The sequence below is a fragment of the Odocoileus virginianus genome, chromosome 23 (genome assembly GCF_023699985.2).
Source record: "Odocoileus virginianus isolate 20LAN1187 ecotype Illinois chromosome 23, Ovbor_1.2, whole genome shotgun sequence".
In the NCBI taxonomy this organism is placed as follows: domain Eukaryota; kingdom Metazoa; phylum Chordata; class Mammalia; order Artiodactyla; family Cervidae; genus Odocoileus; species Odocoileus virginianus.
The window spans coordinates 1,678,186-1,691,000 of NC_069696.1; the positions used below are offsets into that span (position 1 = coordinate 1,678,186).

The following is a 12,815-nucleotide window of genomic DNA, read 5'->3' on the forward strand; positions in this document are numbered from 1 at the left end:
GGTCTCCAGTCCCTTTGTCTGGGGGGCCGCAGTCATCTTCCTGACTCTAAGGATGGGGCCCCTTGTGCTGGAATCTCTCCAGGGCTCCAGGAGTGTCTCAGGAACACCCATCCATAATCTCGCCCTCGAGCAGTGCACTGGCTGCCTGGTTACCCAGCTGGCTGGCTTCTGCCAGGGTGATTCCCTCCCCGTGGCATAAACAAGGCAGCAACATCACACAGGAGGCAGGCTGGGGCCGCCTCCCTCCCCACCCCCACCCCCCTACACACAAACATAAACCCGTGCACACACACAAATGGAGGGAAGACCAGATGGTTGGGCTGTCAGGAAACAGTACTATTTGCAAAAGCTGGATCTGCCCTGGGGGAGAGGTGGGAAGCGTGCGGCACCTTTGCTTTCTGACTCAGCCTCCATTCCACCCCAGAGTGGTGTTAGGGCTGGAAGTGGCTGAAATTCACACCTGGAAGTCGCCTCAGTTTGTCTGGTTGCCGCCGTGGATCTGTATCTGCTGGATCGCTGGGGACACCCAGTTCGGACGAGTTGCTCTTCCAAACTTCCGATTCCGCAGCCAACACCCCCTTGCTCGTCATGCTGTTTCCATATGACAAAGATGGCGCTCCAGGGACTTTGAATTCTGAGCTGGCCCCCTGGGACTCACTTGGGCTTTCATACTAATTATTTTCCAAGGCAGTTTACAGCTGGGTCATTTATACTCATATTTTTTCATGACACAATGCACCTGAGGTTTAACACTTAAAAGAAAGGGAGAAGGGTAAGGGCGAGGCACAGGAATTCTATCTCATGGTCCCCCCTGGTCCTAAAGTCTGCCCTCTGTCCCACATCCACTCCAGCTGGTGAAATCCAGATGGCCTCCAGTCAACCTGGGGTGGCTTCCTGGGGGAGGTGAGGTTTCAGGAGCCTGTGAAGGTGGAGAGGGGTTGAGTTCTGCCTTCTCACGCTGTCTCCATGTTGACTGCTCCTCTCCATCCGTCTTATTGTTGTTTAGTTTCTCAGTCGTGTCTGAATCTTTGTGACCCCATGGCCTAAAGCCTGCCAGGCTCCTCTGTCCATGGGATTCTACAGGCAAGAATACTGGAGTGGGTTGCCATTCCCTCCTCCAGGGGATCTGCCTGACCCAGGAATGGAGCCCACATCTCCTGCTAGGCAGATGGGTTCTTTACCCCACGAAGCCACCTGGGAAGCAGTTGATGTTTAAAGGCTTTTTATTTGAAGTTTTATTTAACACAAGGCTGGGCTATTTTCTCATGGGCTCAGATGGGGACCACTCCGGATTCTGTGTCCTCTCAGGGGATGGTGCCCAGTGTTCTGCCCTAGTTGTCCTGTAGACATCATCCCATCCCGAGGGGACCCTGCAAAACCTGTTCCATCTCACTGTCCCAGGCAGGTGAGGCTCCTCATGTTTGTTGTTGAAGGAGACCTATTCTAAGATAGGCACGACATTGTAAATCAACTCACTGTAGTTCAATTTTAAAAGAGAGAGAGGCCCAAAGTCACATGGAGCTCCTGGGTCCCCACTCACTCCCTCGCCTGGGGCTGTGTTCCCTCGGGGGCCCCCCCTTCCCCAGAAGCCTCAGCAGAGCACCCGGCATGGCCTGCCTCATAGCTTCTCTGCCGTGGGCCCCCAGCTGATTTAGTGGACTAGCAAGCAGATTTGGATTGTTTATTGGATATGCCCATTATTTATGATGGCTCACGGCCCTAAAAGCATAGGCACGGGCTGTTTATAGAAATAATCCTAAAGAATAATAACCAGGCCCATGATTTATTAGGATGGAAGAAGGGAGCCACTCATTTTCAGTTGGAGCAAAATGCTCTGAAGGGACCAGATTCTCCTTCCAGAGAGCTTGGAGGAAATTCCTGTATGAATTGGGAGATCTAAGTACCAAGAGTTCAAAGGCGATTATAAAAGAAAATCAAAGACACGTGCCTCTCTGGACCTCATCCCTAATCCGCTTCTAGCCACATTTACAAGGTGACTTTTCCAGATTTTCAGATCCTCAGACCTGTTTAAGTAATATCACCTGATTACTTTTCAGGTGACATCAGTTTTCATTTTCTTACCCCCAAATTACTTAAAAGTGAGAGACAAGATGTGGTTAAATTATTGTTGAATTGACTGCTTCAGGTTCACGGAGCGAAGACTCAAATTCCTGTTGAAAATGCCCCCTCCGTCCCTTCTTCCTTCCTTCCCTCCTTCCCTCCTTCCCTGCTTCCTTTTGTTGACTGAAAAAAAATGTGCAGCCTAAAACTTGAGAATTATGTTTTATTCAGTGGACTTTCTGAGGACTTAAGCCCAGAAGGCAGCCTCTCAGTTGGCTCTGCGAGATTGCTCTGAAGAGGTGAGGGAGGAGCCAGGATAGATAGGAGATTCTGCAGCAAAAACCAGGTAGTCAGAATAGCAAAAGATGATTGTTAGTTAAAGAAAAGCAGATACCTGGAGTTAATGAAGCTAGTGCTTTTTTACGTATGTCTGGGCTCATTGAAATCATCCCTTTGACATGCACCTCAGCTACCTGGGGCCAGGACTCTGTGTTCTCCATCCTGAATCCCCTCAGGGTGCCCAGTCCAAGATGGTTCTAGTCATATCTGATGCACCTGATGTGGGGTTAGTGCTTTCCCTCTGTCCCTGAAGCGCATGGCCCAGTAACCTCTTCTCTGTCAAGCTCTTTGTCACAGTCTGCGTAGACCCCTCTGCGCTGTCTGCTCAGCTGTCCATGGAGCTCCACGGGTCTCGAGTCTTCTGAAGGCACCAGTGAGGTTTCTGCTCAGTGTTCCTCAGGGTCTCCTGGGAACATTGGTTGACTCCCTGCCTTGACCCGATAGAACTCATGGATGCTGTGTCTCCCGAGGCAGAGACCTTAGACTCAGATTGCGTTTGTTTCACTTGCTTATCTGATGAGCCTCCATCATTTGAGTGAATCGACTCAAGATGTCTCAACCTGTGCCAAGGACATACAGGAAGGGCTTTCCTGCTAAAGACAAAGGAGGAGAGAAAGAGGAGCTATGAGTGCCCTGGTGCCCAAGCCAAGCCTTTGGTGCTTCTTGACTTCTGTTCACTGGTCAACAAGCCATTTTGTCAGGGATGTTTGTTCTAGTAAAATCTTCTAGAAGTGACAGTTGTGCCAGTAAAAGCTGAATTCCTCTTGATGAAGCAGGGGTGGTGGGAGGTTATTCTTCTTGCTCCGACCTCTCTTTGAGGAGCACAGTGCAAAACTGTCACTTTCATGGATCAGAGGAAGGAAGTGAAAAGAGACATGTATTGATCCTATATACTCTTGACCTTCTGTACCTGGTAAACCATTTGGGACCTCACAGAAGAAGTCAGTTCTAATGTCCCAGAGCAATGGATCTCTGGGTTTCTACTCTGGAGGAGTAAACGGACAGATAATGGCTCATGTCACAGGGCCACCACTCTAAGGAGGTGAGAAATCTGTCTGATCAGCTTTGATCTTCCCTTTCAGAGGTTCCAAAAACAGAGCAGACATTTGAAGAGCGCCTGATCCTCAAAGCTTTCTTACTGAAATTTGTTAATGCCTACTCACCCATCTTCTATGTGGCCTTTTTCAAGGGAAGGTGAGTATCTTGGTGCCATATGCAGAAGGGCAATTGGTCATAAAGACAGTCCTCCACTAGAGTAAGCCTGTCCCCATTGTCAGCTTACATCTTCAGCTCTGTGTCCCACTCCTATTGCCAGCTGACTGCACTAATCATGTTGGATTAGCATCTTCAGATTATGATAACATGGGGAACTCTTCAGTTATTTGGCTCTGGCCCTGAAGGGTTAATCCTATAGGAATGTGTGTCTCCCAAGTTGAGGACATGGCAGGAGAAAACTTCATGTCCAGCCAGTGATTCTTGGGTCTTGCAATGCAGATCTGATGCTATCTACCCAGGTCAATGTGGACTTCATAGATTAGGATATAGTCTCCCACAAGACTGCCCTCACTTCAGACACTACTGCAAGCTCTGGGACCCTCAGGTCACTGATGGTTCTGCCCAACTGACTATAACCACTGACCCCCTAGGGTTTGATAATTCACTGGAGCAGCTAATAGAGCTTGGGATGTGCTGTCTCTAAAGTTACAGTGTTACTACAGCAAAGGGTTACAAGTCTGAACTGGCAAATGAAAAAGACACATAAGGCAAGGTCTAGGAGCCTCTTGGAAAGAAGCTTACATGTCCTCAGGATATCAGCTTCCTGGCACATCAACATGCACCACCAACCGCTCATCCAGGCTTCAGTGTCCAGAGTTTTTATTGGGGTCCCATTATCCAGACATCATTGAATGAATCATGGCTCATGTAGTTGAACTTAGTCTCCAGTCCCTCTCCCCGACCTGAGGTCAGGCTGCCTTTACTTGGCTCAAAGCCCCAACTCTAATCACGTGGTTGGTCTTTCTGGCATTGACCTCCATGATTCTGAATGAATGGAAAAAGAATTGTGGTACATATATACAGTGGAATAATAGTCGTAAAAAGGAATAAAATTAGATCAGCTGTAGTGATGTGGATGAGCCTAGAGTCTGTCATACAGAGTAAAGTTAAGTCAGGAAGAGAAAAACAAATATATTAATGCATATGTATGGAATCTAGAAAAAGTGTACAGATCTTATTTGCAGGTCAGGAATAGAGATACACATATAGAGAAAGGATTTGTGGACATGATAGGGGGAGGAGAGGATGGGGCAGGGATTGAGAGAGTAGCATTGACATATATACACTATCATGTGTAAAATATGTTTTAATAGTTAGTGGGAAGACACTGTGTAATACAGGGAGCTTAGCTCAGTGCTCTGTGATGACTTAGAGGGGTGGGATGGTGGGTTGGGGATGGGAGGAAGGCTCAAAAGGGATGGGATATATGTATACATATAGCTGGTTCATGCTGTTGTTCAGCAGAAACTAACACAACATTGTAAAGCAATTATACTCCAATCTAAAAAATCTTAAAAAAAAAAAAAGAATTACCTTACTAGCATAAACTTAGGTCTAGTCCCAGGGGACCACCATGAATAACAAAGACACTCCTGTCAGGAAATTCCAAGGATTTAGAGGTTCTTCCCAGGGACCAAGGACAATGACCAGTCATATTCTTTATTATATAATAGTCCTGGGTATAAATCACTTCTAATAAGTATCATTTGTGGTCAGATCAGCTAGGTACCGCCAAGATTTCCCCTTAGGCATCAGCTAAGTTAGGAAGCTTCCTTATAACCGAGAGCTCATGAAGCAGGCGGCAATAGCAAGACTGTCATCGTCCACAGTTTATAATTTCCTATAAATGTGTTTGTGACCCAAACGACTACTCCTTCTCAGGACCTCTGCACTTGAGGCTCATGAAATTATAGTAGCAGAGTGGTTTTCCATATTAATGATTATATACTTCTTTGGTGATTTATGTCTAGATTTAATATAAATAGAAACTTGCATACATGTGATATTCCAGGGGGAAAAAATCGTAGGTCTCTGACCCTTAGATAAACTTGTAGGGTACTGAGAGGGAGAGTCTTGGCAACAGCACACTGCAGTCTCCAGTAAGTGCTGTAAGAAAAGGTGGAAAGAAAGTGTTAGGGGAACATTTAATTATGAACAGAGACAGGAAGACTGCACCAGGAGGGTAAGTCAAGCTGAGCCTCCAATAGATGAGCAAGATTTCAGGATATGGGTGAGCAAATAACATTTCAAGAAAGTAGGATCCTTCTATTGGCCTGTCTGGTTCCATGGTTGGCTGGTACCTCTCCACCTCCCCCATCTGCTCAATCTTCTTATTCCCTAATAAATTAAACCCTTAGATCTTAGAAGAGGAATGAGACAGGCTTCTTCTATTCCTTTGAGAATTTTCAGTAAGAAGTCTGAATTTTTCGTTTCTGGTCTCAAGAATCTCCACTTGCAGTTTTAGTGCATCTTGGTCTTCATTACCTGGGAAATCAGAAGCCCTTGTGGAGGAATTGCAGTCAGAACTCAATTCTTTTTTTAAAAATACATTTTATTTTGTATTGGAGATATAGCCGATTAATGAGCAATGTTGCAATAGTTTCAGGTGGACAGCGACGGGACTCAGCCATACATATGTGTGTATCCATTCTCCCCCAAACTCCCCTCCCCTCCAGACTGCCACATAACATTGAGCAGAGTTCCCTGTGCTATACAAATATGTTCCTGTTGATTATCCATTTAAAATATAGCAGTGTGTACGTGTGCATCCCAATGGATAGTTAGTTATAGAAATCAGTTCTTGATACAAGTTGAGGGAGAAAGTTGCAGGACAGTACACTTAAAGACAAAGAGGGCATGGCAGCCCACTTGGCTGGGAAATCCCATGGACAGAGGAACCTGGTGAACCGTGGTTCACAGGGTCACAAAGAGTTGGATACGACTGAAGCAACTTAGCATGCATGCACCTGCTAAGAAAATCCAAACTTTGTTGTGTTTAGGCTCTGAAATGATCACACACACACACACACACACACATGACTGCCTCCAGTTCCACACCATACCCAGCCTCAACCCTTCTGCCCTGGGATGTGACCTAGTCAAAGGTGACCCCCTGGTGTTATAGGTGATTGTTAGCTGATAACAGGTGTGAACTCCTTCCCAGAGCAGTAGCACTGCCCTGGCCAGTTCTTCCTAGGAGGACATTGGGCAGTGACTGGTCCACTGGGAAGACACACCCTTGGGGCAGCCCTGCCTTCTTCTCTCTTTCCCTAACTCATCCCACACTTCTCCCTTCCAGGTTTGTTGGTAGACCCGGAAGCTATGTTTATGTGTTTGATGGTTACCGCATGGAAGAGGCAAGTATAGCCACTGGTGTTTCCTGCCTGGCTAGTGGCTCGTAGGTGCCCCTCCCGCCCCAGCCCCATACTTATATCCCCACTGCAGCCTGGCTTAGCTCATGCCCTTGCCTGTCTGATGCCCCTTCTTGCATCTTCTCGTCCTGCAGTGCGCCCCCGGGGGCTGCCTCATGGAGCTGTGCATCCAACTCAGCATCATCATGTTGGGGAAGCAGCTGATCCAGAACAACATCTTTGAGATCGGAGTCCCGTGAGTAATGAGCTCTGCTCACCCTGCTCGTGGCTGCCAGGGCTGAGCCTGGCAGAGTCAGACTTCCAGCAAGATCTCAGGGCTTCTGCTCTTCTAAGATAGGGTGGCTGTTCTCTCCTCTGTCCATGCATGCTCAATTGCTCTGTTGTGTCCAACTTCTTTGCAACCCCATGGACTGTAGCCCCGCCAGTCTCCTCTGTCCCTGGGATTTCCCAGGCAAGAATACTGGAGTGGGTTGCCATTTCCTACTCGAGGGGATCTTCATGACCCAAGGTTTGAACCCATGTCTTGCATCTCCTGCATTGGCAGGTGAATTCTTTACCACTGAGTCACCTAGGAAGCACTCCTCTGTCCGTTTCTCCAATAGCTTCCCGATGACATAGTGCCCCTCCTGCATGTTTTGTTTGCCAATCTGATTTGGGATGTTGGAGGCTCAGCAGGATTAAGCACTTGCTTCCCTGATGACTCAGTGGTAAAGAATCTGCCTGCAATGCAGGAGACGTGGATTTGATCCCTGGGTTGGGAAGATCCCCTGGAGAAGGAAACCCATTCCAGTATTCTTGCCTGGAGAATCCCATGGACAAAGGAGCCTGACTGGCTATAGTCCATGGGATTGTAAAGAGTTGAACATGATTGAGCGACTAAACAACAACAATTAGTACCCATGACAGTAAGTGACAGAGCTGAGAGTCAGATATCTCTGACTTCAAAGTGCATCATGCTTTTATGCTGTGTCCTCCCAGTGAGCAAATAAAAGAGCCTTTCAGTATGGTAGATGGCACTTCCCAGGTGGTCCAGTGATTAAGACTCCATGCTTCCACTGACAGAGGCTCGGTTCAATCCCTGGTTGGGGAACTAAGTTCCCCCAAATTAAAAAGAACTATAGTAAATGGGTGAATATGAAAGACTGAACCCCAGTGTAATCATTTAGAAAAAATCTCTAAGGAACTGTGACACACATGGTCTTAAGAGGGGAAGGATGCATAGCTGGTGAAACACAGGCTGGATTTTCCTGTGGATTCTCTCCCCTCCCCTCCCACATGGTTTTATACAAATTTCATACAAGTCCTTCTTTGGTTAGGTTTTGCATTGAGATAGTCATGAAAATAAACACAGACACACATCCACTGGACCCAAAAGTGGATGCAACAGGTGAAAATCTACCTCAGGCAGAGAAAATGTGGCTCTCACTACCTCTCATTTTTATGGCTTTTTATTTATTTATTTATTTTGGTGTAAAGAAGTCTGTTTCAGGGGATATTTTCAGCTAGCCTGGCCTCAGAGAGCCAGGGAATGACAGAGAAAATTGGGGTAACTCTTATAGGCTGAGCCAACCCTGTTTAGGAGGACTGGATTGTTTGTACCAGACTTGGAGTTCTTTGCAAACTTGCAAGATTATATCCATTCTGGGATGCATTAGCCAGACAGTCCCCATAAGGTTAAGTGAAGATACTGCCACTTGTTCTGTCTCCCTCTTGGAGATTTACTCTGCATATTATTTGAATGGTTCTGAGAAGTCCTGCAGTAAAGAAACTGGTTTAATCCCTTTCTTTCCGGCTACATTTGTTCATGTCATTGAGCTGGGGTCTCAGTGGCAGACCTTGGAGTCCACTCTGACTAGTGTAAACAGCAAAGAAATTTGAGAACAGTATGAACAGAATATGATGTGAGGGATAGAGAGCCAGGCTCTGAGCTGCAGGACCAGGAACAACACTGTCCACACTGCAGGAGGGCTTGCAGGGAACGCTACTGCCTCCATCTCTCAGCTCAGATGGCTCAGAGTGAAAAATGAGAATTGGATATCACAGAGCTAACCCCACAAAAACTGCAGTCTGAGCCTTCCCAGCTGTCTTCATCAGCTTGAGTTGCTGTAACAAAATAGCATTGACTGGGTGGCTTAGTACAGACATTAATTTCTGAGTCCTGGAGGCCATGCAGTTCAAGATTAAGGTGCCTGCAGGTTTGGTTCTGATGAGGACTGGCATCCCATGTAAACTCATGTGACCCATTCTCTGTATGTATATGGAGAGAAAGAGAGCTCCGGCACCTTCTTTTTATAATATGAGGGCACTAATCCCATCATGGGACCCCACCCTCATGGCCTAATTGAAACTGAGTAAGTGAAAGTATTAGTTGCTATTAGTTAGTCATGTCTGTCTCTGTGTGAGCCCGTGGACTGTAGTCCACCAGGCTCCTCTGTCCATGGGATTCTCCAGACAAGAATACTGGAGTGGGTAACCATTACATTCTCCAGGGGATCTTCCCGACCCAGGGATTGAACCCAGGTCTCCTGCACTTCAGATTGCCAGTTAGGACTTCATCTTAATGGATTCTGGAGGGGACACAGTCAGTCTGTAACACAAGCCTCTTGGTTTAATCTATACACAAAATGTTTGAGACTTCCCTGGTGGTCCAGTGGCTGGGACTCCATGCTCCCAATGCAGGGGGCCTGGGTTTGATCCCTGGTCAGGGAACTAGATCCTGCATGTTGGAACTAAACCCAGCACAGCCAAATAAATGTTTTAAAAAGAAGATCTATGGTCTTAAAAAAAATTTGTATGTAATAAAAATATATATGCAATGGTCCTTATCTTCTCAAAGATGAGTTTTTTTAGTTTGGGAGACAAAATAGACTGTGTGTGACTGGGCGTTCTGTCTGTGGTTTGACTCCATCAGAATTCAGACAAGTGAAGGCCAGGCATTTCAGAGCCATCAAGGAAGACTTCATAAGCAGGCAACTGTGTCTAGGTCTTGAAAGAAGGCTGTCACTGTCATATGTAACCAGTTGGTCTGCCATTTAAAGAAACAGTTTCCCCTGGGTGTGGATATCTTCTCTAAACAAACAACATACAGATTTATCAGAACACTTCCTAACTCACTTGTGGCTTAGAGAAGTTGTGGTAGTCCCCTGATGGGACCTGGAGCATGCCAGGGTCATGGCAGGAGCCCAGAACCTCTCTCAGTCTGCTTAAAGGTCGCTGAGCCCTAGCTTCCTTGAGCTGATTGGGACAATTAGCAAATAAATATGTTCCAACTCCTTTCTCCAGGAAAAGCAATCTTGGTCACTGCTCCTATAGGAACAGCAACTGCCTGAAAGGTCCCCAGAGGAAGCTATTCTTTTGTCTTTCTCAGAAACACAGAGAGCTAAAATTATAATGGAGAAAACCAAAGTTGTCTGGAAAGAAAACCCTTTTTAATGAGAATCCTGCATATTCGCTCAGAACACTTTGCCGTCCCAGTGCTCAGAATGGGTCTCACCATCACCCACCATCAGTCAGGCTGTTTTTCTGTCCCCACACTGTGACAGCCTCAGGGGCCACTTGGGCAGGTGACCTTTCTTGGAGGAGATGGAGGAGAACATTGACCAGCATCTCTGTCTGCTTAAGCCAGCCTCCAGTCCTCAGTCAGGAAATCATCAGTCTTGAGAAGCTCAACCCTCTGAAATAATGCCTGGGTCTCAGCTTTCTGATTGACAGTCATTCCGTGATAGTCATCAAGTAACGCTGGTGGGACACATGGTGCCTGTGGTCTAGGAGCTTAGCATCTCAGAGAGAACACATTTGTTATGGACCAACATCCAGGACATAAACAGACTGGAAAAAGATGTGCCCCTTTGAAGCTGTGAGACCAGCCCATCCACCACTGCTACAAAGGATAGTCGCCCCTACCCTCCAAACATCTGGGGAAAGCACCTGTCTTTCCAGTACATTGGATGGAATTAGATACAGCTTGTGGATGTGAGATGCCCATTTTTTCTTTGCCGGGCATCTGTTCTACCACTTAGCCCATCCACTCTGCACCCAAAAGTCTTTTTAGAGTATAAGAAAGGAAAGAGATCAGTCATGTGTTTGGACAGTGTGTTGGATGTTCCCCAACCATCAATTCCATCAACTCCATGACAGATGAAACCTACACCCGGCTGTTTTCCTTGCAGACTAAATTTTCTTCCTTATGCTTGATGAGTGTTTAATATGCCACCCTTTAATTGGTGGCATTTGCATAGTAATTCATAGAGCTGTGAGCCAGTCACTTCCTGTCTCACTGTCCTCATCTCTTGAGGAAAAGGATTTAGTAAGTCATAATATATAGCAGGATATAATGTAATATATATTTAGTATGTAATAATGTAATAATCTCTAAAGTATTGTCATTTCAGCTCTAGCATTCCATGAACCTCTCCTCTAGTCAATGAAACTGGTCACTGCTGATTCCAAGACAAGTCATTTCTATTTCACAAGAGTTTTTCCTCATTTTAGTTCTTAGTCTGTTGTTCAGTCCCTAGGCTGTGTCTGACTGTTTGTGACCCCATGGACTGCAGCACGCCAGGCTCCTCATCCTTCACTGTCTCCCAGAGTTGCTCAGATTCATGCCCATTGAGTCGGCGATGCTATCTAATCATCTCTAGTATGCTAATGGACACATATAGCCTAATCGGGTAGTTGAATTCAGGGATGTAGAGCAAAAGTTCTTCCACCAAGCCTTACAGTCTATTATCTTCAAAGTGAAAGTAAAAGTCACTCAGTTGTTTCTGACTCTGCGACCCCATGGACTGTATTCCTTGGAATTCTCCAGGCCAGAATACTGTAGTGGGTAGCCTTTCCCTTCTCCAGGGGATCTTCCCAACCCAGGGATTGAATGCAGGTCTCCTGCATTGCAGGCGGATTCTTTATCAGCTGAGCCACAAGGGAAGTTCTCAGTAATTCTACAGATTATGACTTGACTTTGTTCACTCAATCACCGTGATTTTGGTTAATAGGTCTTCCACGCTCCCCTCACAGCCCACTCTCAGTGGATTAGACTCATCCAGCCAAAGCTCATGCCCCTGGCAGTATCCTTGTATATGACAGAGTTGAGAAACATAAGGTAAGCAAGAAAAAAATGGGGTCTAAGCCTTCCCTGGTGGCTCAGGCGGTAAAAGCGTCTGCCTACAATGCGGGAGACCGGGGTTCGATCCCTGGGTGGGGAAGATCCCTGCAGCAGGAAATAGCAGCCCTCCAGTACTCTTCTCTGGAAAATCCCATGGACAGAGGAGTCTGATAGGCTTCAGTCCATGGGGTCACAAAGAGCCACTTCACTCTGCCACTTTTTAATAGGCGAAAGAGAAATGACAGTTGAGCCTGAAGATGAGGAAGGAATATTATGTTATAAAAACTGGATCTAGTGGTCTTTAATTCTTTGATGGAGGCAGTGCATCTCTGTAGGATAGAGATTTTTTTCAACAAACCTGGGTTTAAATCTAGGCATTACAAAATACTCACTGTAAAACCTTGGAGAAGTTATTCTAGAAAGATACATGGTTATGTAAAAATACATCTTGCTTATATACTCAGCTTTCTAGAAAAGAGAAAACATGGGCAACTGAGAAAGGAAGAGCCATTCTTGGGTGTTACAGGCAGCCAAGGTGTTCCTGTGTGTCGCTGGCTTTTATGTTTACAAGTGATGCTGTCTGAGTGTTTCAAGTCCAGGGACGAGACCTTGTCAGGACTCAGGATAACTTTTTTCTCTTCTATTCTGGGACCAAAGACTTGTGGCTCATGGTGGCTCTTAGGTACCTTCAGATATCTGCCTCCAATTTTTTTTGTTTTCTTCAGGGAGATAAATATTAATCTTAGAGGCCAGACTTGATTTTTAAAAAACAAAAGCAAGTCTGAGGAGTTGAGTAGGTGATCATACTGAATAAGAATGTTTGGTAAAAAATATGATTATACACATAAGATTGATCATCTTTTACATTCATTGTCTACTTCTGAAAG

General features: G+C 46.0%; 1 protein-coding gene across 1 annotated transcript in view; it reads left to right on the forward strand.

The window, feature by feature from the left end:
* The window catches only part of ANO2 (anoctamin 2), a 331,055-nt gene that overhangs the window by 271,860 nt on the left and 46,380 nt on the right, over positions 1-12,815 (forward strand). The window contains exons 17-19 of the mRNA XM_070454162.1: positions 3,483-3,594; positions 6,755-6,812; positions 6,962-7,062. Of these exons, the coding sequence (XP_070310263.1) occupies positions 3,483-3,594; positions 6,755-6,812; positions 6,962-7,062 (271 nt within the window). The remainder of the gene's footprint in view (positions 1-3,482; positions 3,595-6,754; positions 6,813-6,961; positions 7,063-12,815) is intronic.